Source organism: Pleurotus ostreatus, assembly GCF_014466165.1.
Source record: "Pleurotus ostreatus strain PC9 chromosome Unknown scaffold_5, whole genome shotgun sequence".
Classification (NCBI taxonomy): domain Eukaryota; kingdom Fungi; phylum Basidiomycota; class Agaricomycetes; order Agaricales; family Pleurotaceae; genus Pleurotus; species Pleurotus ostreatus.
The window spans coordinates 1134381-1156911 of NW_023503160.1; the positions used below are offsets into that span (position 1 = coordinate 1134381).

At 50.4% G+C, this 22531-nt stretch overlaps 9 protein-coding genes across 9 annotated transcripts; 4 read left to right on the forward strand and 5 right to left on the reverse strand.

Annotated features, from left to right (window-relative positions):
- Positions 1–233: 233 nt before the first annotated feature.
- On the forward strand, positions 234–768 carry PC9H_007376 (uncharacterized protein; the record flags this gene model as incomplete). The annotated part of the gene is made up of 2 exons (XM_036776907.1): positions 234–332; positions 385–768. 2 exons carry the CDS (start codon positions 234–236, stop codon positions 766–768), a joined length of 483 nt encoding a protein of 160 aa, XP_036630527.1.
- A 161-nt stretch (positions 769–929) lies between these two features.
- On the reverse strand, positions 930–2223 carry POS5 (NADH kinase pos5; the record flags this gene model as incomplete). The annotated part of the gene is made up of 7 exons (XM_036776908.1): positions 930–1193; positions 1243–1413; positions 1467–1567; positions 1623–1748; positions 1806–1949; positions 2004–2086; positions 2141–2223. 7 exons carry the CDS (start codon positions 2221–2223, stop codon positions 930–932), a joined length of 972 nt encoding a protein of 323 aa, XP_036630528.1.
- Positions 2224–2712: 489 nt separating this feature from the next.
- On the reverse strand, positions 2713–4260 carry PC9H_007378 (uncharacterized protein; the record flags this gene model as incomplete). The annotated part of the gene is made up of 8 exons (XM_036776909.1): positions 2713–2883; positions 2950–3033; positions 3083–3170; positions 3208–3391; positions 3456–3545; positions 3603–3712; positions 3780–3935; positions 4196–4260. The coding sequence occupies 8 exons, from the start codon at positions 4258–4260 to the stop codon at positions 2713–2715; spliced, it is 948 nt and encodes a 315-aa protein (XP_036630529.1).
- Positions 4261–4801: 541 nt separating this feature from the next.
- On the reverse strand, positions 4802–5542 carry PC9H_007379 (uncharacterized protein; the record flags this gene model as incomplete). Its single annotated transcript, XM_036776910.1, has 3 exons — positions 4802–5097; positions 5149–5475; positions 5527–5542. The coding sequence occupies 3 exons, from the start codon at positions 5540–5542 to the stop codon at positions 4802–4804; spliced, it is 639 nt and encodes a 212-aa protein (XP_036630530.1).
- A 1345-nt stretch (positions 5543–6887) lies between these two features.
- PC9H_007380 (uncharacterized protein) lies at positions 6888–11155 on the forward strand (the record flags this gene model as incomplete). Its single annotated transcript, XM_036776911.1, has 7 exons — positions 6888–8033; positions 8084–9440; positions 9487–10571; positions 10622–10698; positions 10751–10880; positions 10932–11031; positions 11085–11155. The coding sequence occupies 7 exons, from the start codon at positions 6888–6890 to the stop codon at positions 11153–11155; spliced, it is 3966 nt and encodes a 1321-aa protein (XP_036630531.1).
- A 231-nt stretch (positions 11156–11386) lies between these two features.
- On the reverse strand, positions 11387–14052 carry SDA1 (Severe Depolymerization of Actin; the record flags this gene model as incomplete). Its single annotated transcript, XM_036776912.1, has 9 exons — positions 11387–11836; positions 11889–12149; positions 12205–12300; positions 12359–12910; positions 12965–13063; positions 13115–13247; positions 13297–13605; positions 13656–13810; positions 13864–14052. 9 exons carry the CDS (start codon positions 14050–14052, stop codon positions 11387–11389), a joined length of 2244 nt encoding a protein of 747 aa, XP_036630532.1.
- A 195-nt stretch (positions 14053–14247) lies between these two features.
- PC9H_007382 (uncharacterized protein) lies at positions 14248–16760 on the forward strand (the record flags this gene model as incomplete). The annotated part of the gene is made up of 15 exons (XM_036776913.1): positions 14248–14531; positions 14587–14685; positions 14741–14844; positions 14893–14961; positions 15019–15076; positions 15138–15307; positions 15364–15400; positions 15457–15544; positions 15595–15657; positions 15716–15915; positions 15977–16042; positions 16103–16379; positions 16434–16461; positions 16520–16627; positions 16678–16760. The coding sequence occupies 15 exons, from the start codon at positions 14248–14250 to the stop codon at positions 16758–16760; spliced, it is 1734 nt and encodes a 577-aa protein (XP_036630533.1).
- A 337-nt stretch (positions 16761–17097) lies between these two features.
- PC9H_007383 (uncharacterized protein) lies at positions 17098–18420 on the forward strand (the record flags this gene model as incomplete). Its single annotated transcript, XM_036776914.1, has 5 exons — positions 17098–17546; positions 17603–17836; positions 17893–18178; positions 18236–18270; positions 18327–18420. 5 exons carry the CDS (start codon positions 17098–17100, stop codon positions 18418–18420), a joined length of 1098 nt encoding a protein of 365 aa, XP_036630534.1.
- A 264-nt stretch (positions 18421–18684) lies between these two features.
- Positions 18685–20301, reverse strand: PC9H_007384 (uncharacterized protein; the record flags this gene model as incomplete). Its single annotated transcript, XM_036776915.1, has 5 exons — positions 18685–18780; positions 18838–19363; positions 19416–19504; positions 19575–19754; positions 19813–20301. The coding sequence occupies 5 exons, from the start codon at positions 20299–20301 to the stop codon at positions 18685–18687; spliced, it is 1380 nt and encodes a 459-aa protein (XP_036630535.1).
- Positions 20302–22531: the final 2230 nt, after the last annotated feature.

Here is a 22531-nt window from a genome sequence, read left to right on the forward strand (position 1 = left end):
CTATGCCAGTTCGAACAAACCACTGTAAAGTTGACCGGCTGTAGTTCACCGCATGTACATAATGAGAATTTGGCAATATCGGGACCCAATCTTACGGAAGTATGTAACTCCCTTGAGTACAGCTTCCAGCTTGTAAGGCGATGCAAACAGCCCGCTTTCCGGGCGCTTGGCGTCAAATGTACATATATAGGCGTGCTGAGTCGGTGTGTCTCAAGACCAACACACATCCTCCTATGGCTACATACCGAACTTCAAGCACTGTACCCGCGGATATCATTACTTATCGAAAGGACGATAAGCTTGTCTTTGTGCAACCAGCAAGTAGCTACGTGGTGAGTTTCTCCGTGTAGGCGCTAGAAAATTCAACTATAAGGCTTTGTGTAGGGCGCAATCGAGGAAGCTCGAAAGGTCTTCCCCGAATTGGGAGCAATACCCGACGACCGGATAGGCTTCTATATAACCGCAACTTTGGGACATTCCAAAGCGCAAGTACGGGTGTCGGAAAGCGCGTGGTGCGCGGCCATTGCACGGCTGCTACGGGGCGAAGTCGTCGACGTACGCGTCGTTGAAGCAGACGTCTCGATCTCTATTGATCCACCACGGTATCTCGAGGTGCCAGATACAAAGGAGACTTCTCCGGACTTTTACAACGCAAACAACGACATAAGGGAGTCACGCTCGGCACCCTCTTCACGCTCCCCATCTCGCCAGGCATCACCATCTGGTAGAATCAGATCACATCGCAGCTGGTGGCAATTACCCTCATGACCATCCTGGCAACTTCTCCATCCCATACCCTATAATATCATCCCCACGGCATCCTACAATTATCCGTTTGTCGTGTTCAAGAACCTGCTGGGACGGACTGGAATCTTTCACATTGCACTAATGTCAGACATATTGCTTTACTCTGCTGATCACTTATATATTCATGTACGGCTATGTCGAAGTAGAGCCTTGCTTCTAAATGTGGCGTTATACTGAAGCAGATTGTTGATATCCCGAACCCAGTCGTCTTCTTTACCGGGTCCGGCGCCTTCGACATTCGACTGCTCCTCGACGATCGACGAGCGGTTAATGCACGGGACGGGATATGGCGAAGCTTGAACATTCACCGACTCTCCGGGATTGAGGACATGAGAAACCCTACCGTCCATCGAAACGCCGGCAGGCGACCGACTGCGATCTCCGATCTGTTGCATTTTAATGATGCGGCTGAGGCATATTTAAGAAGCCACATACCCTCAGTGTTATAAGCGATGAGGCAGGAAACACCAATGGCCGAAAAGACAAGCTCCGCGGACAGATGGGAGTGAGTACCAGTGCGCTCAGCGACGGGTGCACAATAGGACCCCCAGCAGACAAAGAATAGGCTGTAGAACCTGTCGGTGTGGAAACTATCAGACCATCTGACTGCGAGAGCGTCAGTCAATTACAACGACTGTGAGCCTAGGAATAAGACGCACGACAGCCTCCGTCAGATGTTGACCATCAACAAAGATATCAATGGTGTTCAGATGAGGACTTGATCCACGATGCAAGGCAATCTCATTCATCACTTGCCAATCTAGATCGCGGAGTTGAGATATAGATAGAGCTCTGAAACCGCGAGGACAACGCACCGTCATTATCTTTGCTTATGTTCATCAATTCTTGGTCGTAAAATCGACATGCCAGTCGCATTCGGTTGAGAATAGTTGCCTTGCCTTGGAACACGCTTTCCAGTGCTCTTGAGAAGTCGTCAATGTCTTCGGCATGTTTACATCAGAGACAAGCGGCTGGATAGACGGAGCTTGGCTACGCACGGAACGGAAGGAGAAAGCCAAGGGTACCCATCGAGAAGCTTAGCACGGGTGGGACCGCCGCAGTACTGAATAACGAGGATGCATGTAGAATTGTCCCATCGCCCCCGAGGGTCACGACGAGATCAATGGGCTGTACCTTTGCACCTGGTATGCATGCCGAATCAACACATTTATCTCTATAAAGGCAAACCAACTGACCTTGCCAAACTTCCGCCCCATGAGGTATATCAGGCCTGTCTTCATGAAATACTCGTACGCCAGGATACTTCGTGTGCACATGCCTGACGAGAACAACGTTACGAGATAAGGAAGCGTGTTGATAGAATGGCATTTACTCAAGGAAGGCGTCGATGGCGAGGATTACAGGCTGCGTTCTGAGCTTGTTTACTATCAAGATAGACTTCGGAGGATGCTTCATAGGAGTCTGTCTGTCTTTCTTGGATGTAAGCTACTAAATGCAAGAGAAAACGGTATTCCAACCGACGTTGGTGGAACAGCAGAACATGATGGACTTGAAGACAAGGGTCGCCGGTGAAGAGGAGGGACCCTAGGAACACGGAAGGCTGGCAGTTGGTGTAGGTTCAGGCATCGCCGTGAATGTTGTTGAAGCCTCGACCGAGTTGCGCAGAACATATTTGCAGAGAATGAGTGCAGGCTTCTGCCACAATCCAAAGCCACAGACGTGACCCGTGTGAATATTTGACTTTCCGACCCTGACACTGCCAAGATCATCCAGCGCGTTGAACTTGGTCATCAACTCCAGCTCAACCATAGATATGGAACGACACATGTGTCCAATAAACACCTTGTGACCACTCAAGCAACAAGGATACGGATCACACTAGTGGTACATACAGTTTATGATACTAACATAACATCTTCAACCAGATCTTGAACCCGCTGTGGATTACTTGGAGGGGATGATTCCCCCAGTCACCATGTTCCATCCAAAGTCCTCGTACGACCAGCCAAAGGCCCCTCCTTCGGGACTATGATACTTCAGAAGGGACCGGTGCATCTCTGGTTCCTCATGTATCTTGTTGATTCGCTCGACAGCTTCCTCGGATAGGTGGACCAGCTGAGGGTTGATAAGATCACTGTCGGAGACTTTTCAAACAGATGGAATTCTGACTGCTCGACTCACCTTAATGTTGTCTTGCATCCGCTGGTTGTCTTCACTCTTTGGGACCACGATTATGCCTCTCTGGACAGACCAACTCAGGAGCACCTGAAGAAGGCATCAGCTCGATTGATCAAACAACAAATCCTAGATATACCTGAGCCGGAGTAATGCTGAGAGACTTCGCGATATCGCCTACTGTTTCGTGTTCTAATAAGACTTTCGACCTGCCTGCACGTAGATGTCTAGTTAAATTACAATGGTGGGGGATGGATATTCGACGCACCTAGAGGAGTGTACGCTGTCAGGAGAATTCCCTTCTCCTCGCAAAAGACCTTCAACTCGGCTTGTGGTAGGCAGGGGTGTAATTCGACTTGGTTTGTAGCCGGTATGACGGTGCAATGAGGCAATAGCTCAGTGAGAGTCTTGACGGAGAAATTAGACACTCCGATGGTCTTGACTTTGCCTGAATATAAGTCACAGCAGAATAAAGGCTAAGATCATAGTACGTGGTGCAGTGTGTTAATCACCTGTGTCGAGGAGCTTTTCCATCTCCTTCCAAGTGTCAATGAAAGTCGGGTGTTCGTCAGGGCGTAGAGTTCTGCTCTGGCCGGATGAGTCTGTTGAACGTACGACGGTTATTCGGGAAAGGGGAGGGTATCAGAGAGTATTAGTACCAGTAATGACGGCAAATGGCCAATGCATCAAGTATAGGTCCACGTAGCCGCACTGAAGATTCTGTAGGGATTCCTCGAAGGACTCGCGGACTCTATCGTGCGCATCATTGCTGCAGAGAGAGAAGATGAGGTCGTGCAAATAGCTGGTATGTATATCATACTAGCATTAATACGCACGGCAGTTTGGTCGTAACATAAATCTCTTCTCTTGGAATCCGCGAAGCATTAATTGCTTGTCCTACCTCCTTTTCGTTCCCTAGGGGTACAGGGTCAATGTAGCTCCTCGCTACGGGGCTAGCGCGTTGGACTTGCCGTATCCTGATGCCTGCCGTACTGGATCAGGGTACAAGTATGCCTAGATCCTTCAGATGAACTTACGGTATCAAAGTGCCTGTAGCCGTTCTACATTCCAAATCAGTTCGACCTATGCTACCGGTATAAACAGGGGCGGATCATCACCTTCAGAGCCTTCGTGCACATGTCAAATACGCGCTGGCCTCCACCGACCTGACCCAGCCAACAGCTACAGCATGCATCCAGCCCATCAGCGCCCAACATTCTTGGCGATATCCTGAGTTAAGATTGTGACTTACCCCATTCCTACGGCTGGGATCTTCGTGCCATCGTTCAACTGAAAAGAGGGTACTTGGGCACTCATATTTGGGGTAAGATATGTCCTTTCGCTTGAAGCTGGCGGGGATGAGAGAGTAGTAGTTGGCAGAAAGTTCAACGGAGCGGTGCCAGCGGTTCTTCCGGCCCGGTGCTGCATCTTACCCGTGCCAAAACGCTCGAAGTATGTACTTTCATACTTCCCAAGCAGGATGCTAGCGTCAATCACCACAGCTACCTGAAATCTCGGAGGGGCAAGAACCGTTCACCATCAGCAGACTTTTGCCGTGACTAAATATCTGCTAATCATGATGTAGATCTTCAAAACACTGGGATCGATCTTGCCGCTACATCATGCATCGCTATCAGGGGAGGATTACGCGCAAGGAAACTAGTACCGCCGGCGCCCCCCCATGTGGCAACAGTGGCTTGACGCCCGCGCTGAGGTCGGGACAATTGTCATAATTGCAGTAACAGAACGACTAGGATTTTACGCAGAGTCGCTGCACTAGGAATTCGAAGGGGGCGTACCGCTGGCACACCCCGCGGATCCATATTACTTCAGGAGCGATTGGTGCATCCCCGGTCCTTCATGTATCCTGTTGATTCGTTTGATATGCTCGTCGGATAAATGGACAAGCTGGGGGTTGATCGTTCTTGTCGGCTCTTAGAGTATAAGGTCTTTCTACGGCTTCACTCACGCTGATGTTAGCTTGCATTCGCTGGTCATCTTCACTCTTCGGGACGACAATGATGTTTCTCTGGACGGACCAGCTCAAGGACTTGAATAACAATAAAGGCTGTACCTGAGCGGGTGTAACACCGAGGGATTTGGTGATGTCAATTATCGTTTTGTGCTCCAGTAAGACCTTTGACTCAGCCCGGCCTGTAGCAGTGGACGTCTAGTCAAATTATGATTGTAATGCACTGTATTTACCTAAGGGGGTATACGCAGTGAGAAGAATTCCTTTCTCCTCACAGAAAGCTTTTAATTCCACTTGAGGGAGGCACGGATGCAACTGCACTTGGTTGGTCGCTGGTATGACGGTGCAGTGAGGCAATAGTTCGGTGAGAGTCTTGACGGAGAAGTTGGACACTCCAATGGTCTTGACTTTGCCTGAAGGCAGCTGAATGAAGATGAAGGCCGTGGTATGAGACGCGGTGATCTGAATACCTGAGTCGAGGAGTTTCTCCATGTCTTTCCAAGTGTCGACGAAGGTTGGACGTTCGTCGGGGGACAGCCTTCTGGTCTTGCCGGATGAGTCTAACAGTCGGATTATTGCGGTCAGAAAGGTAAGCAACCGTCAACATATACCATCGGTACCAGTCATCGTTGCAAATGGCCAGTGCATCAAGTATAGATCCACGTAGCCACATGCAAGTTTCTCGAGTGATTCCTCGAACGACTGAAGCACCTTGTGATGGGCGTCGTTGCTGTAACAGCGAGAGTATTAGGGCTATGCCAATGACTTATCAGCAAGGAGAATACGCGCGGTAGCTTGGTTGTAATATAAATCTCTTCTCGTGGAATCTGCGAAGCGTTTATTGCTCCTTTTCGTTCCCTATGGTTATAGGTTTCGCACAACATAGTCACCAAAAGTACAGGACTTGCCATATACTGATGCCTACGGTATAGGTCAGACCGGAATCTTAGCTGTGACAATTGGATCGACTTACTGTATCAAAGTGCCGGTAGCCGTTCTATTGCCCAGACAATTTGATGGGCGTTATCAGTGTTAATACAGATGAGTTGTTACCTTCAGTGCCTTCGTACACATGTCAATAACGCGCTGGCCTCCACCGACTACACCTATCCAACAGCTACGGTACACAGCCGGCTCAATGTCAGCGCCCATATTTCTCAATGATGATCTCAATTTTGACGGCTCACCCCATTCCAACAGCCGGAATCTTGGTACCATCGTTCAACTGGAAAGAGGGCACTTGGGCGCTCATATTGTGAGGTAGGAGGTAGGATTGGGCGTTCGCCTGAAGTTGGAGGCGAGAATGGTGGTTATGGAATGGACAATGGTAATTTCTTCGATTGTGAACGGCTGGGACAAATTGCACCAGCTCAGACCAGCTCACATACTTGGAGCCGGCTGTTTGGGTGTACCCACCCCACAAGTAGAGAAGTACTTAGATCCCATCAGTGTTTTCTGACCGGAATCACCATTGCTGCCGTAGATAGGCGTGCACATCAGTGAGTAAATGTAGATTCTCGTACAGAGAATCTGGGGACAATCTGGCTAGATCATGGTATGCATAAGAATAAGAAAAGTATGTCTAGGTAAATTAGCTTACATTTAAACATTCTTTAATTCAAGAGGCTGTGAATGGCCGTTTGAACATCCTGATAGACCTCACCGTATCTTTTATTCTATTTTACAATGTACTCCACGAGAATTAGTGAATGGGTCTAGAGAGCATGCTGCCGAAGCGTTCTGGATTCAATCACTGAATCTGTAGTCTCACCTGCAAATTAGAGGGTTTTGTGACCGTGTGGTGGCAAGAGATGATGATGATGATCCCTATTTGGTTGATCACGTGTAAGATTTCGACTCGCAGGACTTAGCGCGTCTTGGTCTTGGTTGAAATCTCCCGACGCGTATCGTCTGGACGCCTACAATTGGCTTCGCATGTCCTGCGGAAAGATCATCTCTCCCTTCTACCACCATGTCTAATCCCTTTGGCGAGAAGCGCACACGATCACAACTCGTTCTGCCGGACCTCGACTTCTCGCTGCAGCAATCTCCGATGAAGAACGCCAAAACAATGGCAAAGAACTCGCAGCAACCGTCTACGAGCGACTTGAAACTCCAAGAGGAGTTGGACATGGACACTCCCAAGGCGAATGCTCGACAAGTGGGTGGCAGGGACATGATCGTGGCTGGGGAGGACTCTGATGATGAACTGCTTCTATCTCCCGGGAAGACGAGCAATTCAAGAGTTCTACCGCATAATGGTAATTCTGGCGTAAAACGTCCGTCTTCACCGACACATCACGACAGTTACACTGGCCGGCCGTCTGGCTCGGTGCCTCCTTCGCCAAGTGTTCGACACTCTAAGCGCGCGCGGCGCGGCCTCGAGGTGCTTGAGGTCCTCGGAGAGACTCTGAATACCAAGCTTCAGGATGGAGAACGCACTGCTCGGGCGTCCTCTGAGCCTCGCATCATTGCTGCCACGAGAAAGAAACGCAAACGTTCCGCCACCCCGTCGTCGACGTCAAAGAAGCCGGCATCCTCAGCCTCATCTCGTCCGGTATTCGAATATGAACCCAAGTCTCGTGCAAGCTCTGTTCCATTATTTCCTACGACTTTCAATCCTATCCTCCCTGATATCCCTCATTACGACCTCCACAATCTCCCGCCGTCACCTCGACGGCCTCGTTCGCGTTCACCGTCGAAGGAACGAGAGCCTAAGTTGCGCATCTTCTCCAATCCGATACTGCCTTCCGAAAGACTCGAGGCAATACCAGACGAAACACTCATGGAAGTAGATCAAGTGCCACAAAGCCACTCGGACTCGGCACTGCTCACAGGTATCGAACGGGGCTCATTGTCGCCGTTGAGCGAACCTCCCAGTCCGGTCACGCCTCCTCCAGCCACTAGCTCACCCGATATTCCTGAAGTACCGCCGCAGATTGCAACCATCATTGAAGAAGTCAACGGCGGTCCTAGCCTGCTTTCTAACAATCTCATGGACTTGTCTCCGTTGACTTCTGCGCACTCTGGCTCCTCGACCCCCAGCCCCATCCAACCGTTGGCAACACTATCAGTTGCTGAAGTCCCCCCTGTCGTGGAAAAACTCCCCGTGATTCAAGTGAATTGAACTCATATTCGTTAGGTACAATGGACTAACAACCTCTTTAGCCAGCACAACCGGAAACAAGCTTACCTGCCACCCGGCAACGCGCGGCCAAAGGAAAGAGCCGACTTCCCCGTCCTTCTAGTATAGTTGACCTCCCATCGGCAGCCTCTTCGTCGACCAAGACACATTTGCCACAGGCTAAACCTGATGCCAAAGCTCCGTCATCAAAGGTCGCAGGAAAGGCACGGGCTGTCAACGGTATTGCTGGCCCTTCCAAGACTACCGCTGGTGCTCTTCCAACAAAGCCTGATGCTTTCTCTATCCTCATGGCCGCGGGTAAATCCAAGACGAACGACGCCCCGAAGCCTAGAGGCCGCCCAAGCAAAGCTTCCGCTCAGTTGGCGAAAAACAGTAAGCCGGTCGTGAAACCTGATCCTAAGCCAGCCGTTGTTCCAGAGAAGCCTAAGGTGACGTTGAAGTCGAAGATGCGACCGAGGGAGAAGCCGAAGCCAGTCCTAGTGGTTCCTGCATCGCTGTTCCCCCCGGAATCAGCAGAACAGTCTGACGAAGATCCTCCGAAGAGTAAGACTCCATCTCCGGTGCTGCTCACACATCCCATCAACGAGCCAGAGCCGGTCTCAAATCAAGAACCAGCACCAGACCCGGACCCGGACCCGGACCCAGCTCCTTCACCCATTGGCGTTAGCCTCTTTACCCCTCTTATCGAGGCAACCCCCTCCGATATGATTGTTGAAGAGGATGCCCCGCCGACAGAAGTGCGTGCGGACATGACCACTTCAAATGGCACTGAACAGCGCAAAGAGGATGCTGAGCCAGCCCTTCCTCTCCCAGAGCCCGAGAGTGCCCCTCTCGAAAAAGAGGTCTCCGCCCCTTCAACTGTCCAGATCGTCACGTCTGCAACACCGAACGAAGCCTCGCCAGACGTCGCTGATGGGGGACCTCCTGGACCTGTAGTCATCGAACCTCTGGCTCCTCCACAGCCGCCATCTCCGTCGAGGAAGAGAAAGAAGGGCTTGCCGAGATCTTCGATACCCGAGACTTCCCCTCGGCGTGTAACTCGTAGCACCTCTCAGCAGCATAAACCGAACGAAGAGAGCAACATCGGTGCTCCTTCTGAATCCAACGCTACCCAAGATCCTACGCCGTCTGTAGACGAAGTCGTCCAACCGTCCGTTGTTCGTGGGGCCGCAGATTCAACCGAGGACACTGATGCCATGGTAATTTCTGCCCCTACCTCACCTGAGAAGCAGGCAGGGCCAAGCCGCCGTTCTTTGGGACGTACTTCGAAGATTCCGCTACCGAAGACACCTGCTAAAGCATCTGCGCCCAAGAGAACTTATGGCTCTCCATCTCCATCGAAGATTGCCCGAGCGTCTTCGATGTACTTACCGCGAGCCGGTATGTGATTTGATTCCTGCTGGTCCCTCATCTTGACCTTCTATAGGCACTGCCGGACCGTCATCGCTTTCGAACCTATCGGACGCTCTTGACAAACTCCGAATGCCACCTCCCTCCCGCCCCAACACCAGCATGGGTTTCAATCGGGACACTAATGACGATGACGACGAAGATACCGCAAAGACCGTCGACGATTCAGCAATCAATCGGCGCACTTCGTTGACGCGGGCTGCTACTTTGGATGCCAGCGCTTTGGTGCCCAAGGCCCTCTCCAAGGCAAATGCCCCGACTACATCAGGCAAGAAGACTACTCGTGCCCTCGTTCAGAAGCCCATGACGAATTTCTTTGGACTCCAATCAGGGGGTAAAGCAGGCGAGAGGAATAGTATACTGTCTAAGCCTGGCTCTGGACCACGAATATTTGGTCTGGGACGAGGTCGCGTTGCACCAAGAGCGAGCAAGAAAACGACGCTTCCGAGTGTGATGCACAGTCCAGTGAAAGGCGACGGCAACAACGCCGACGATGGATCGGACAACGATATCGAGGTTTCGAACGTTACTCCCCGCACAACAGAGACGTCCACGGATGTCTTTATGGCCCCGCCTGTTCCTAGGGAGGACGTAGATGAAGATATGGCCGTTATCCTGGATACGAAGGGAAAGGATTCCAAGAAGAAAGATGCTTGGAGCAAAAATGCTTCACGTCGCGCTTCCTTGGCGTTTCAAGGACTATCTCAATCACTGAGCTCTTTGCCGAAACCTAGTGCACCTGGTTTGATGGGTCCTCCAGCAACCCCCAAAGGCACCAGAAGCTCAAGCAGTACGTACCCCGCAGCCACTACGGCCGAGTTGGGTGAGGCAAGTGGCACCGAAAACAACACTCCTCCGTCTGGCCGAGTAACCCGGTCTTCCGCTGCTAAGACGGCGCCAGGAGCATTGGGAAAAATCAAGGCAGGTACTGGGGGGCACGTATCGTCTAGTCGAAAAGATGCAGAGAACGGTGACACGCAGAACAAAGCAGAATCCCTCTCGATTCTAGATGACTGCACCGTATTCTTGGATGTGAGGACGGATGAAGGTGAGGATGCTGGCGAGCTGTTCTTAGAGATGCTTCAACGGCTGGGGGCTCGGGTACGTCTTTCTTCTCATTCATGGTTCGGTATTCTAACTTCAGCGAATAGATCCTATCGAGCGTCGGTTCGACTTGCACACATGTGGTGTACAAGAACGGTCTTACTAGCACAGTCAACAAGTGGAGGTCTGTATTGGCCGGTCCTTTTCTTTCGTATATTCTGACTGGGCATATGTAGAAAACTCAAGAACAAACCTCATGTTGTCGGTATAGCCTGGGTGGTAGAGTGCGCCGAACGCAAAGAAAAGGCGGACGAGACACCACACCTCATTGACCTTGAGGGTGTTAACGTAGCTGGCGTTGTGAAGGTTGGTTTACCGTTCTGTATACTTTGTGCTGATACTAACTCTTCTCCGCAGAGGCGACGCTCTATGCTTCCTAGGTTTATAGCCCGGGAACTTGAGGAAGAGAACTCCCAGCAGAACGGCGATAAAGATGACGCAGAGAAATCATCAAGTAGTAAGTGCTGTCTGCTTCCCTGTGTCCAAAATTTGCTGAGTAGTCATGTGCAGCCATCGTCTTGGAAGATGACCTACCGCCATTGGAGATCATTCGACGGCGGACAATGGGCATCGTGAGTTGATTGGATGCTAAGATCGTGGCATTCATACTACGGTACATTGATCTACATTATCTATCGAGGAGAATAATGGTGTCGACCCCGCCCGCTAGTGTACTAGTTTAATGTTCCCGGCTATCATTATGTGGAAATCGAAATGCAATCGAAATGCAATCAATGTATATAAGACGGCTTGGTCTTGCCCTGTGGAGTACAACAACAGCAGTGGTATAAGCAACGAAGGTTTCGTATTTTTTATCTGGACTTCTTTGCCAGATTTATATGTGCGCGCAACTTTTGTTGCTTTTCCCGGAGACTCCTCTTTTTCTTCCCTTTCACCGCTCCGCTACTGAGAATCATCATGATGGGCTTGTTCCTCGCTTTCTCCCTATTCGTTGAAGAGCTGGCGGTCTCCTTGTTTTTCTTGCCTTTCCTCGATCCGAACTTGTCGCGGCCCTCACGTCCCTTCTGGATAGAGGCCATGCGCTCTTCGTAGTCAGCCTTCGCCTTCTTTCGAGGACCCAGGATGTCGTTCTCGGAGATGAAGGTGTCCTCTTCGTTCGCGCCCTCTCGAGCAACCTTGCGCTCTGCCTCAAGAGCAGCTAGTTTTCTCTTCGCTTTACTGCCGCCCCCAGCTTCAACCGCTTTCGCGGCGGCTTGTAGCCGTAGATCGTGTAACAGAGCAAAGTCAGCGGGAGTAAGGATCTAAAAGAGATGATAAGGAACACGGGACTCGGATGAATGGGAGTACGCGTACTTTGGTTGTAGCCAGTGTTGATATGCGGTCCGCAGGATCCACTTCCTTCTCTAATTTCGCCTCCGGATCTTTCTCATCTTCCGAGTCGCTGACTTCGATATCGCTTCCTCCCTCACTCTGAACGTCAACCCAGCCCTCGCTTTCAGACTCACTATCTGATGAATCCGACTCAACGTCCCAGTTGTCCCAAGCAGTTTCGTCGTCTTCTTTGTCTTCAACCCCATCTTCTTCGCGTAATTGCTTAAGATGATCCTCCAGCAGCTGAAAGTACAGATATTACATGTCCGCGTGGATAGAGAAAAGCCTGATGTCTTACCGCAAGACCTGCGATGTCGACAGCAGCGTCCGCACTGTGTCCGAATGGTAATGGCTGGTGGGATCCCGCGGCCATCCCAATCGCAGCCTCTTTGCCCTAATACACGTACCTCACCATTAACGCTGCATGGTAGAATAGAAAAACAGCGACTTACCCGTTCACGTCGTTTCAGCATACCGGGATTTACATCTCGGTACAGCTGTAGCAAGCCTCGGGCCGCAGCCGTGACGGATTTATCTTTACTCTTCCTGTATTCAATCAAATCTCCCAACAAGTCTTCTTCCATCGCCCATGGTTGCCGCCTACACACCTCCCGTATCGCGTTGATCCCAGCTGCGACAACTTCACTAGCCACTCCAGGATGAATGAACTCGTGCGCGAGCTTCCGGACCACAGGTGTAAGTGCATCAGGGGGCGTTAGGTCGTGAACACTCTGCGCGAGAGCAACGAGGATGGAAGGTATGCGCAATTGATGGTAGGTCAGGTATTTGAAGATGTAGGTGTAGAAATCGAGGACGCAGAGTTTGTGGGCGCCCATGACGCGGGAGAGGAGTTGCATCATTAGGACTTTGTGTTCGAGGGAGAAGCGTTTGTCGTAGCGGTTGAGGAGATCGTAGAGCTTCTCCGCGAAGGTTTGGGGGTCATTGAGGAGTTGGAGAGCGGGGAAGTTGGGGTTGTTGGATGTCGGTTGGTTACCGTACTTTTTCTATAGTCGTATGTTTAAGTGAGACGATCCCACAAGATGATAGAGATGAGGTACCTTTTTTGCGCTATGCAGTTGTTTCCTTAGCTTCTTGTCACCGCTGCGAGTCTTCTTGTTGATCTCCCGGCGATGATGAAGAGCGCTGACGTCAACTTCCTAGAAGTTAATGAGGACGAGATTGATTAAATCTCTAATTCGACCACTTACGTCGTCCCCTTCGTCGTCGCTGTCCTCCTTCTCTTCGTCGCTACCAAGGAAGAAATGGAGAGAAGCGCTCTGCACTTTCAGGACAGGATGGAAGCAGCCAAGTGCTATGATGGACACTGGCTTGGCGTCAGTCCTACGCATCCGTTAACTTGACAAGAATATTGCGCTGGAACCGAGCTCACCAAACGCCTTTCCGCCACAGTTCCTTTGTGAGGATGATTGCCCAGATCGCGTCTTCGCCTCCATGCGCTGCCTTGTCACTGGTTGGCCCAGAATTGTTCGCTCTGAGTTTTCCCTTGTCACCCTGCACTTCTCCGTCCATGCCCCGCTCAACCATGCCAAATAACATTGCTTGGACGGCTCTATTGAGCTTGTGATTGGCCGTTCGTGAGTTAGCCGTTTTGATATCTGTGAGGATAGTTTTGCGTATTGATGCTCGAAGAGATGAAGACGTTGTGCGAGGGAGAAGGGGGAACAGCGTTTTGAGCAACCTGTTATATGGAGGTGAACAAGGGCTTCCACCAGCGGATCTTTGGCTTACTCGACAGACGTTATGACATTCTTGTTTCGCAACATGACCAGATTTTGCACGAGAGCCTTCCGTGTATCTGGCGACAGAGCACCATAATGCTCCAGAAGTAAGAACGAAATTTGTGACGGAAATTCGGCGGTCTCTTTGGGATAACAAGTCGATACCTATGAATGTCATCAGTAACGAATATCAACCCACTTGATGAGAAACCAGTCACCTGAGATATGAACGCTACAAGTTCTCGGAAATTTTGGGCATGTTCGTTGGGGTTGATGAGATATATCTGGCGAATGCTGTTGTAGTGATTCCATTGTTGCAGGAATTCCTCCTTGTACGCAGCAGGATCCCTCTTGATGAGGTTCTGCAGCTGTGGCAGGTTCGAGGTGAGGAGGAGACCGCGTCCCATTCTCCTATTCCGATGATCGTCCAGACGATGATTTTCAAAAGTTGTGGATGTACTGGGCGCCTAATTACTTCGTTGATCGGTGCGTCGTAACGGAACGGAAATGCGTCTTCGATCATACACTCATGCGGCCCCTGTCGTGGGGAACCGTCGTGAACATATCCATGGGATTTGTTATCTTTCTCATCACACGCAGTCATGGGACAAACCACGATCCTTGAAGGCGGCGAGCAGCTTGCTAGAGCCCGTAGCAAATCCCGTCGTCTTCATCTACTGCTAGTAGTTGTGTTCGTTGGGGCATACTTTGCTGGCCACCGATGCTGGCACCATGCCTCGATGAACCAAGCCCCCGTGTGCCCGCAGACCGAAGCTCTCGTCCCCACACAAAACCACGGACTATGGTCAGATATCAGTGCCTTGATATCTACGGATTCGTTCGAAAAGCATGCAGCAGAGCTACTGGGCGGTGCAGTACGCGTGCGGTATGTTTGCTTTCTAAATGACCCGCTGGGTGTCATCTGACATGCCCTGCTCCAGCGGAGAAACCTTCGATTCCATGGGTCCCGTTGGGGAGGATCCAAGATGGGAAGTGCATTCCAAGTTCCACGAATACCTCGCGCAGAACTTCCCTCAGATGTTTGTTCTTCGAGTCCCCCCGTATGAAATCATTCCTAAACCACTCCTATTCTAGTTACAAGGCTCTGAAGCTCGAGACCGTGAACACTTACGGTTTGCTGTATACGTGGCAAGGCTCGGACACATCGCTCAAACCGTTACTTATGATGGCCCACCTTGGTAATGATACCGCTACTCTAAGGGACCTCCTTTCATAGGGATTTATAGATACTGTACCCGTAAACCCCGACACCATAGAGTCTTGGACTCATCCACCGTGGTCTGGTTATTTTGATGGTGATACTTACTTTTCTATCCTTCTCCTCTTGCAATCCTGACATCGAACCGCTACAGGTACTAGCATTTGGGGGCGTGGTTCCTCTGACGACAAGAGTGGTCTTATTGGGACAATGTGGGTTTCCCTCTTCCTAAGTTCAATACACGACTACTGACTACGATTAATTTATATTCAGGACCGCCATTGAACTCTTATTGCAACGCGGGTTCCAACCCTCACGCACAGTCGTCCTTGCCTTTGGCTTTGACGAAGAAGCCGGTGGGGTCCAAGGGGCGGGTCATATTGCCCCCGTCCTGTTAGACCGTTATGGCGAAGATTCCTTCACGGCAATCATTGACGAAGGAGGTGGGATATTACTATTGTATGATATCCATTGTTGTACTCATGTTTATATCCTTCAGGAGGATTCTCCGAAGAGTATGGCACAACCTTCGCGGGGTAAGTTTTCAGTACGTTCACTTCTCGTCTGATTTATATGAATTGTCATCGCGTAGCCCTGGAGTCGCTGAGAAAGGGTCTATGAATGTGGATCTGGAAGTCACGGCACCAGGGGGACATTCCTCTATTCCTCCTAGCCACACAGTCAGTCTCTCCGTTCGTTCATCCTTACTAGTTCTCAAGGGCACCCACAGAGCATCGGAATGCTTGCCGCTGCTATTGTATACCTCGAGGATCACCCCTTCGACGTGCATCTAGTGAGTATTCCCTTCGCAGCACCCACATTAGGCCTGACAACCAACGTTCGTCCCTTAGGACCGCAAATCAACTATCTATGCCCGTTTACAATGCGCGGCTCAACACGGCAAGGAAATGGACCCAACGCTCCGGCACAAAATTCGTCAATCACTGAAATCTGACAAGAAACTGCGCGAACTCGAGACCCTGCTATTTGCCGATTCAGTAGAGAAGAGTCTCGCGGGAACGACACAAGCTATTGACCTCATCAACGGCGGGTGAGTCCCTTCAAACGTTTGATCCCTGTTTGTCGTGGCGCATTGATGTCTCCTCTATCAGAGTTAAGTCCAATGCGCTACCGGAACAAGCTCGCGCGGTCATCAATCACCGGATTGACTCGATGAGGCATGCCTCCATTCTATGTTATTCTTGGACTCGCCCTCATATTTCATATCGCCCACGCAGCTCATCTAATGTTGTCAAGGAACGCGACACCACGCTCCTCAAGGAAATCGCCCATAAGTTCAATTTGAGTTACACGGCCTTTGGGCATGAGATCACTGAGAAAGATGCGCCGTCTGCGGGAACGATTAGCATATCCTCTCCTTTGGTTCTCGAGCCGGCGCCTGTCACTCCCATTGTTATGGATAGGGCTACACCATATGGCATCCTTAGTGGATCTATTCGAGCGACCTACGACGCCCGCCGGTCGCAGAATAATCAGAGCGGAGACATATTCGTTGTGCGTAGTGATCATTGGGAGCATCTTGGTTTACATTTACTCTTCCCCTCTCAGACTCCAGGAATGCCAACCGGAAACACTGGTAAGTTAATTCTTGAGGCGCAAATGTAAGTTGCTAATAGGCTGCTTTGTCTCGGCAGATACACGCTACTACTGGGGTCTGACGAACCATATATTCCGCTACACTCATCATGATCTGGGTACCTCCAATAATCCTCTTGGAGGGGGAGTTCATACAGTAAACGAGCGTAAGTCTTGGGTTCATAATGTGCCCAGCGTTCCGCTCACTCCAATGTAGACATTGAGATATCGGCTTTCGTGGAGATGATCAGGTTCTATGTGACTTTTATCTTGAATATGCAAGAGTCTCTAGCTGTCTGAACGTATACGAAACACATATCCGTATATACTTCTTGGTTGTATCGTGAGAATCATAGCGCCGTTGGTCCATGGACCTTCTGAAACTGTATTGAATTGACCGTGACAGTCACTGGCGCACTTGACGCAGATGCGAACATTGTTTCAGGTCGTCGACCACGACGACCACAGTTGTAGGCTGTGCATCGCTTCCTACTTCTATAATACAGGCCACTAGCTCACCCCCATTCTTTGTCTGGTACCACCACCTGCCTGAATTTGCTGTGCAAATCTTGGCGCGCGTTGCGCAACCCCGCTCCACACTCGACGACTTCGACATCGACGGACCTCTATTTCGAAGATGATTCAAGTGCCAAAGCGATACAAGCTGCTTCTCATCCCAACCCTTGTCATCACGGTCACATTCATACTGCTGCTCAGCCAGTATCGGTATCAAATACAGAATGCACTTTCGTACGCGACGCGCCCGCTCTGGGACAAGGCCGAAGGCCCGAAAGCCATAATACCACACTATTACACGGAGGGGATGGAGATGGACTCATATATGTGTAAAATGCATGGATGGGGTCCACGCACGCGAGCTGCTTCGGATGTGAAAGTCCTGGACGCGGTGCTGATGAGCAGCGAACTGGACCTCTTGGAAATCCGCATGCACGAGTTGGACCCCGTCGTGGACTACTTCCTCATTGTGGAATCGAATGCGACGTTCACGGGGTTGCCGAAGCAGACATACTTCGCAGACAATCGCGCTAGGTTCAGCAAGTTCAATAGTAAGATCGTATACCTATTGTGAGTACGGCCAATCTCTCAAATGAATTAGAATAATGAAACCCTATCTTCTCCAGCCTGCCTGGATACCCTTTAACCCCTTCACAATCGGCATGGGACGTCGAAGCTCACACTCGTGGAACTATGTCTTCCCTGCTTAAGCAACAAATATCCCAATTTCCTGCCCAGACAGAGACACTCGTGATTATGTCTGATGTTGACGAAATTCCATCCCGACATTCTATATCTCTCTTGAAAGCCTGCGAGTTCGGTCGAGCTATACATCTCCAGCTACGGAATTATCTCTACAGGTTAGCCAACCGCAATAGTCGTCGCGCGTGGATTATTCCTGACTCTGACTTTTCAGCTTTGAATGGTACATTGGGCCTTCCTCCTGGCGCGCAAGTATGCATCGTTGGGTCCCTGGAATAACGTATTACAGACATTCTCAATCGACGGAAGCCATCCTAGCCGATGCTGGCTGGCATTGCTCGTACTGCTTCCGCACAATCAAAGAATACGTCGTCAAGATGACAGGCTTCTCCCATTCTGATCGTGTTGGGGGTGACATGCGCCTGCTCGAGCCGCAACGAATCCAAGATACAATATGTCAAGGGAAAGATATTTTCGGCATGTTACCAGAGGCCTACAGCGTGCGTGCTTCCATCTTTGATGCTCTCCCAAGATGACTGAAGCCTTCCACTGATTAGTATGCTGATCTCCTGTCGCAACTGAGCTTGACACCGTGCGTACCAAACGGCTTCTCTACGATGGCTTCGTGACTAACCCAGCCCACCTTAGACAAACGTCGGCGGTCGGTCTGCCCTTATACTTGATAAAAAATGCAGATCGATTTCGATTCCTTTTACCTGGCGGGTGCAAGCGGGAAGCGTAGTAATCGCCATTGACCCCACGATCGGGCATACCTTGGACTTTCGGGACTATGTAGGAACATCTCCCGGTCGCCTGTACTGTATCAGCAACCTCAGAGTACCGGGCAGCATCTTGGAGCATTTGCGATGTAATATACCCGAGGTGATACACATTATGCTGCCATTGAAAGGACGGTATAATACATGTCGTATAAGTACAAACCAGGTACAAATACACCAAGAACCCAAGTCCATACAGTTACAATTGGTATCAAGGAATGTCGAGCTCAAAGACTTGGCCCGGTGATAATAACCCTTAGTGAAGGCCTTCCTGGCTTCGCTGCCGACTTCAGACAAGGATTTGGAACCATCTTCATGGGGACCTATAGACAGTACGGTCAGGGATACTGTCATGACAAGTTGCAGAAACAGATACCCACCCCTATGTGCGCCATGAACTTGGTCAAATCTGCCTCTCTCGTTCCGTCGCTGACTTCTTCAGGTGCCGGATCCTTGCCCTTTTTCCCGTCCTTTTTCGCGTCTTTGTTCTCCTTCTTGGCCTTGACCGTGGACGGTGTCGTCGCTGGTGTTTGGAGTGATTTGCTGCCTGATGGCGGGACCTCCGAACCTGACGGACTCTCTGATGTCTCCTCGATAAGCCCGTAATCTGCGAGCAGCTGTCGAGCGCGTTGGGCATCGTATCTCAACAGGGTTTGAAGATCCTTCGGGAAAAGCGCAGATGGGGTTGGGGGTACGAGACTCGAACGGGGCCCCGAGAACGACGCCGGAGCGGCCGTCATGGGGGTGGGGAGCGGGACGGCGGGTACGGCTGTCTCGGGCGAGAAGATGGGGGACCGGACGTACGACGGGGACTGCTCAGGAGTCGGTAGGGGCCTGAGGAGGGGCCTGAGGGGGACAGTCAAAGATTGAGGCGACACTAAAGACGCGTTAAATCTCCTCGCCTCGCTATCATTCAAGTTAAACCAGCTAGTAACGAACTGCGCTAATGAAGACCTACTTGTTGTATAGATTCGCTTGGACTTCGATTAGTTGTCGCTCGTGTTGCACGACGTCCTTCCGCAACTTCTCTGGGAGCTGGTTTTCCAACTGGAATCGATGACATGGCAGGCGAATTAGAACTCGCCAAGAAGTCAAGAATTTTGAATGGAATACACACCTCCCTTTGCACCCGATCCTTAATCTCTTCGGCGACGACCTCTTTCACTAAATCGTCTACTTTCGAACGATATTCGTCGATGAGTCGAGGTACCGCCTCCTCAAATCGCGAGCGCAACTCTGCGACCCGCTTCGTTCGCTCTTGTTGCTTGGTTTCAAACGCATCTCGAAGTGATTGAAGCTGTATCAGATCGGATGTCAGTAAGACGTTATTCTAGGGAGACAACCTGTCTACTAACTTGGCCGGCAGCATCTACTGCTGGTGCGAGGCCAGCGACCCTGGCCGTTTGCTTCTCGAATGTTTCGAAAGTTGAGTAGATTGTGGTCGAGAGTCGTTTCATGCCCAGGATACAGCTCATGATCGCCTCCAAATCAAGAGGTCCTGAAGGCTTTGTTGCTGCGGCTGTTTCTGGCGTCGCGCCGTTGCTATGTGGCTTGGCCACTGGGGGTTGTTTAAATTTATCAAGCATGCCTTCTTTGGAAGGGCGAGAGCTTCCGTTCTTCAAATTATCAATCGGAGAATTTGAAGCTACGGTGGGGGAGGTGTGTGTGGAGGAAGTCGTTGTGTTGTTATGGGCAGTGACCGAGTCGCCGTCCGGGAGGAACATGGGCTCGTTGGCGGGTATTGTCAATGAGAGCTTTCGTGGGGCACCCAGGCTGTTCCCCTGTTTAGTAGCGCCTTGACTTTTAGCGGACATCTTGTTTACTGCGGTGGACGCAGCTCGCATCAAGAAGATATGTCGCAAAGGGAACCAACTTACCGAACAACCTTGATAAGAAGTTGCAATAATCCCGCAGTTGTTGGTGGTTAGATGATTAGTAGAAGTACGGGTGCGTGTAGACGACGAGCTGTGGACATGTGCGGTATATTATATACGCAGCGAAGTGCGGTTAGAGTCGTGGCTTCAGAACCGTACCCACGCAGTAGAGCCACTGTTCACTTGATGGGAAACGCACGTCACTTCGAAGAACCACCATGCTGAAGCCTCGAGGCCGAACCTAGTTCTAGTCTTGGACTATGTGGCGTTGTCCTCGAATTGGAACTTACCCTGCGGTTGTTAGACGGAAGTACTCGTTGGACCTTCAACGGAGCATCTCATCTACATATATAGACAGAAACCCCGAGGAATCTCACAAAGACATGGCGTTGACTTCAGTCACAATCGACACGATACAGCGCCTCGCGAGCACGAAGTGAGTAGAGGTATCTTTGACTCCTGAGAGCTGCGCAGTGCTGGGGTGGCTTCTCGGATTTGAGTGGCACGAAATCAGTGCGACAATTATAGGTGCAAACATGTTGGTGGAATCACCAACGTGCATGGTCCTGAAGATAATACTGTAGGTGCTGCGCGACGAAACCGACTGTGGATCCCCAGAATGTCCTAGAGAGAATCCTATTCCGTGTGTTCAGAGGACCAATCGGAATACGCAAAGGCAAAGCTACACATCTTGCTCATACGAGGAAATCGAAACAGGTGAGCTGAATGCAGTCACTACGATAGGAAACAGCCTGAGGAATGACACACCTATAGGAATGCAAGATGCGGGGATAGTCCCATCAGAGACAGTCGAATGACGTGAATGAAGATGTATGAGTATGTATTTGGGCATTAGACACTGCGTATTGTAGCGTTTCCTGTGTTCTATGCATGGAACTTCAGTTCAATATCCATCGGGCTGCCTGTTATTGTCTCTGGACTCACCTCGAAAGGTGGACGATCTGCAAAAACTACTACACTCGTTAGTTCATCGCTTTCCCGCCTTGACACTATTCCATTTCGTCGTAGATTCAGAATGACACGGTATCCCTGTGAAGGGACAAGAATGGATAATGAACGACAAAGACGTAGAAGAGGCTAAACTCACGATGAAGGAGAAACCAGCCAGCAGATAACTACCGGCAAGTTATTGTCAGTCGGTAGGGGCAGACAACGACCCTCTCACTAAGTTAACATAGAATCGTACGGGGAGCTCATGACAAAGAAAAATACTCCGTTCACCGCAAGGAGGGCTAATAAACGCTTGTCAATGTCTACTAAATGTCGAGCAATTGAGCCACCTGCCTTCGATCAGGAAGAAACTCCATGTGCCATCTCGCATGAGCAATGCCACAAGAGGTGTCATGCCCCAACCGTGCTGCCGAATCCCTTTGACAGAAGCGGATCGAAGTAAATACGAAGAGGAGCGTTTGATTCACCGGCGTGATTACGCTAGTCCCAGCATCAGCAGGATCTTCCGCCGTCTGGTATGAAATTGAGATTAAGACTTACGCGAAGATAATGGCCATGGGCGGAAGCCCAATGGCGAGACAAGTCGTATCATAGCGGAACTTTGACATAGTGGTTCCAATCCCAATAACCATGAGTATCATTTCGATGTAATAGAGAGTGCGTAGCGTCAGACGGACAAAACGGTGCTGATTATACAGAGCCTCCACTGTCACATAGATAAGACAAAAAACATATGAGCATAGGGAGCTGTCTCACCTCGTAGAAGCATTACAAACTCCACACTTGAGAATATTATCATTGTGGCGGAGAGTTGGTATAATTGCCAAATGAAGCAGTCGTGATACGTGTACGTGATTTTGGGAGGCTTCATTGCGCCCATTGGCAGCGTGGATCTAGGATAATGGAGGTGGTTGATAAAGCAGAGGAGGTGACTTGTTTGATCGAACTTACACCATAAGAGTGACCGGGAGGTAACGACAGATATAATACAGAAATTTCGTGCGCGTCCATGGCTCACTACCCACGAGTCAGCAGGATACACATATATAAAAGCGGAACTGGGTACCCCCATATCCGTTCAACCTATTCTTACAATTCAGTGGCATCGTTTACGTACACGCACCGCGCCATCCACTGACCTCCTGATCTATCGTGACACACATGTCCCAAAGGTTGAAGGCAATAGCAGAGACTATGAAGATGAGTAAGTGATACATGGCTAGGGTCA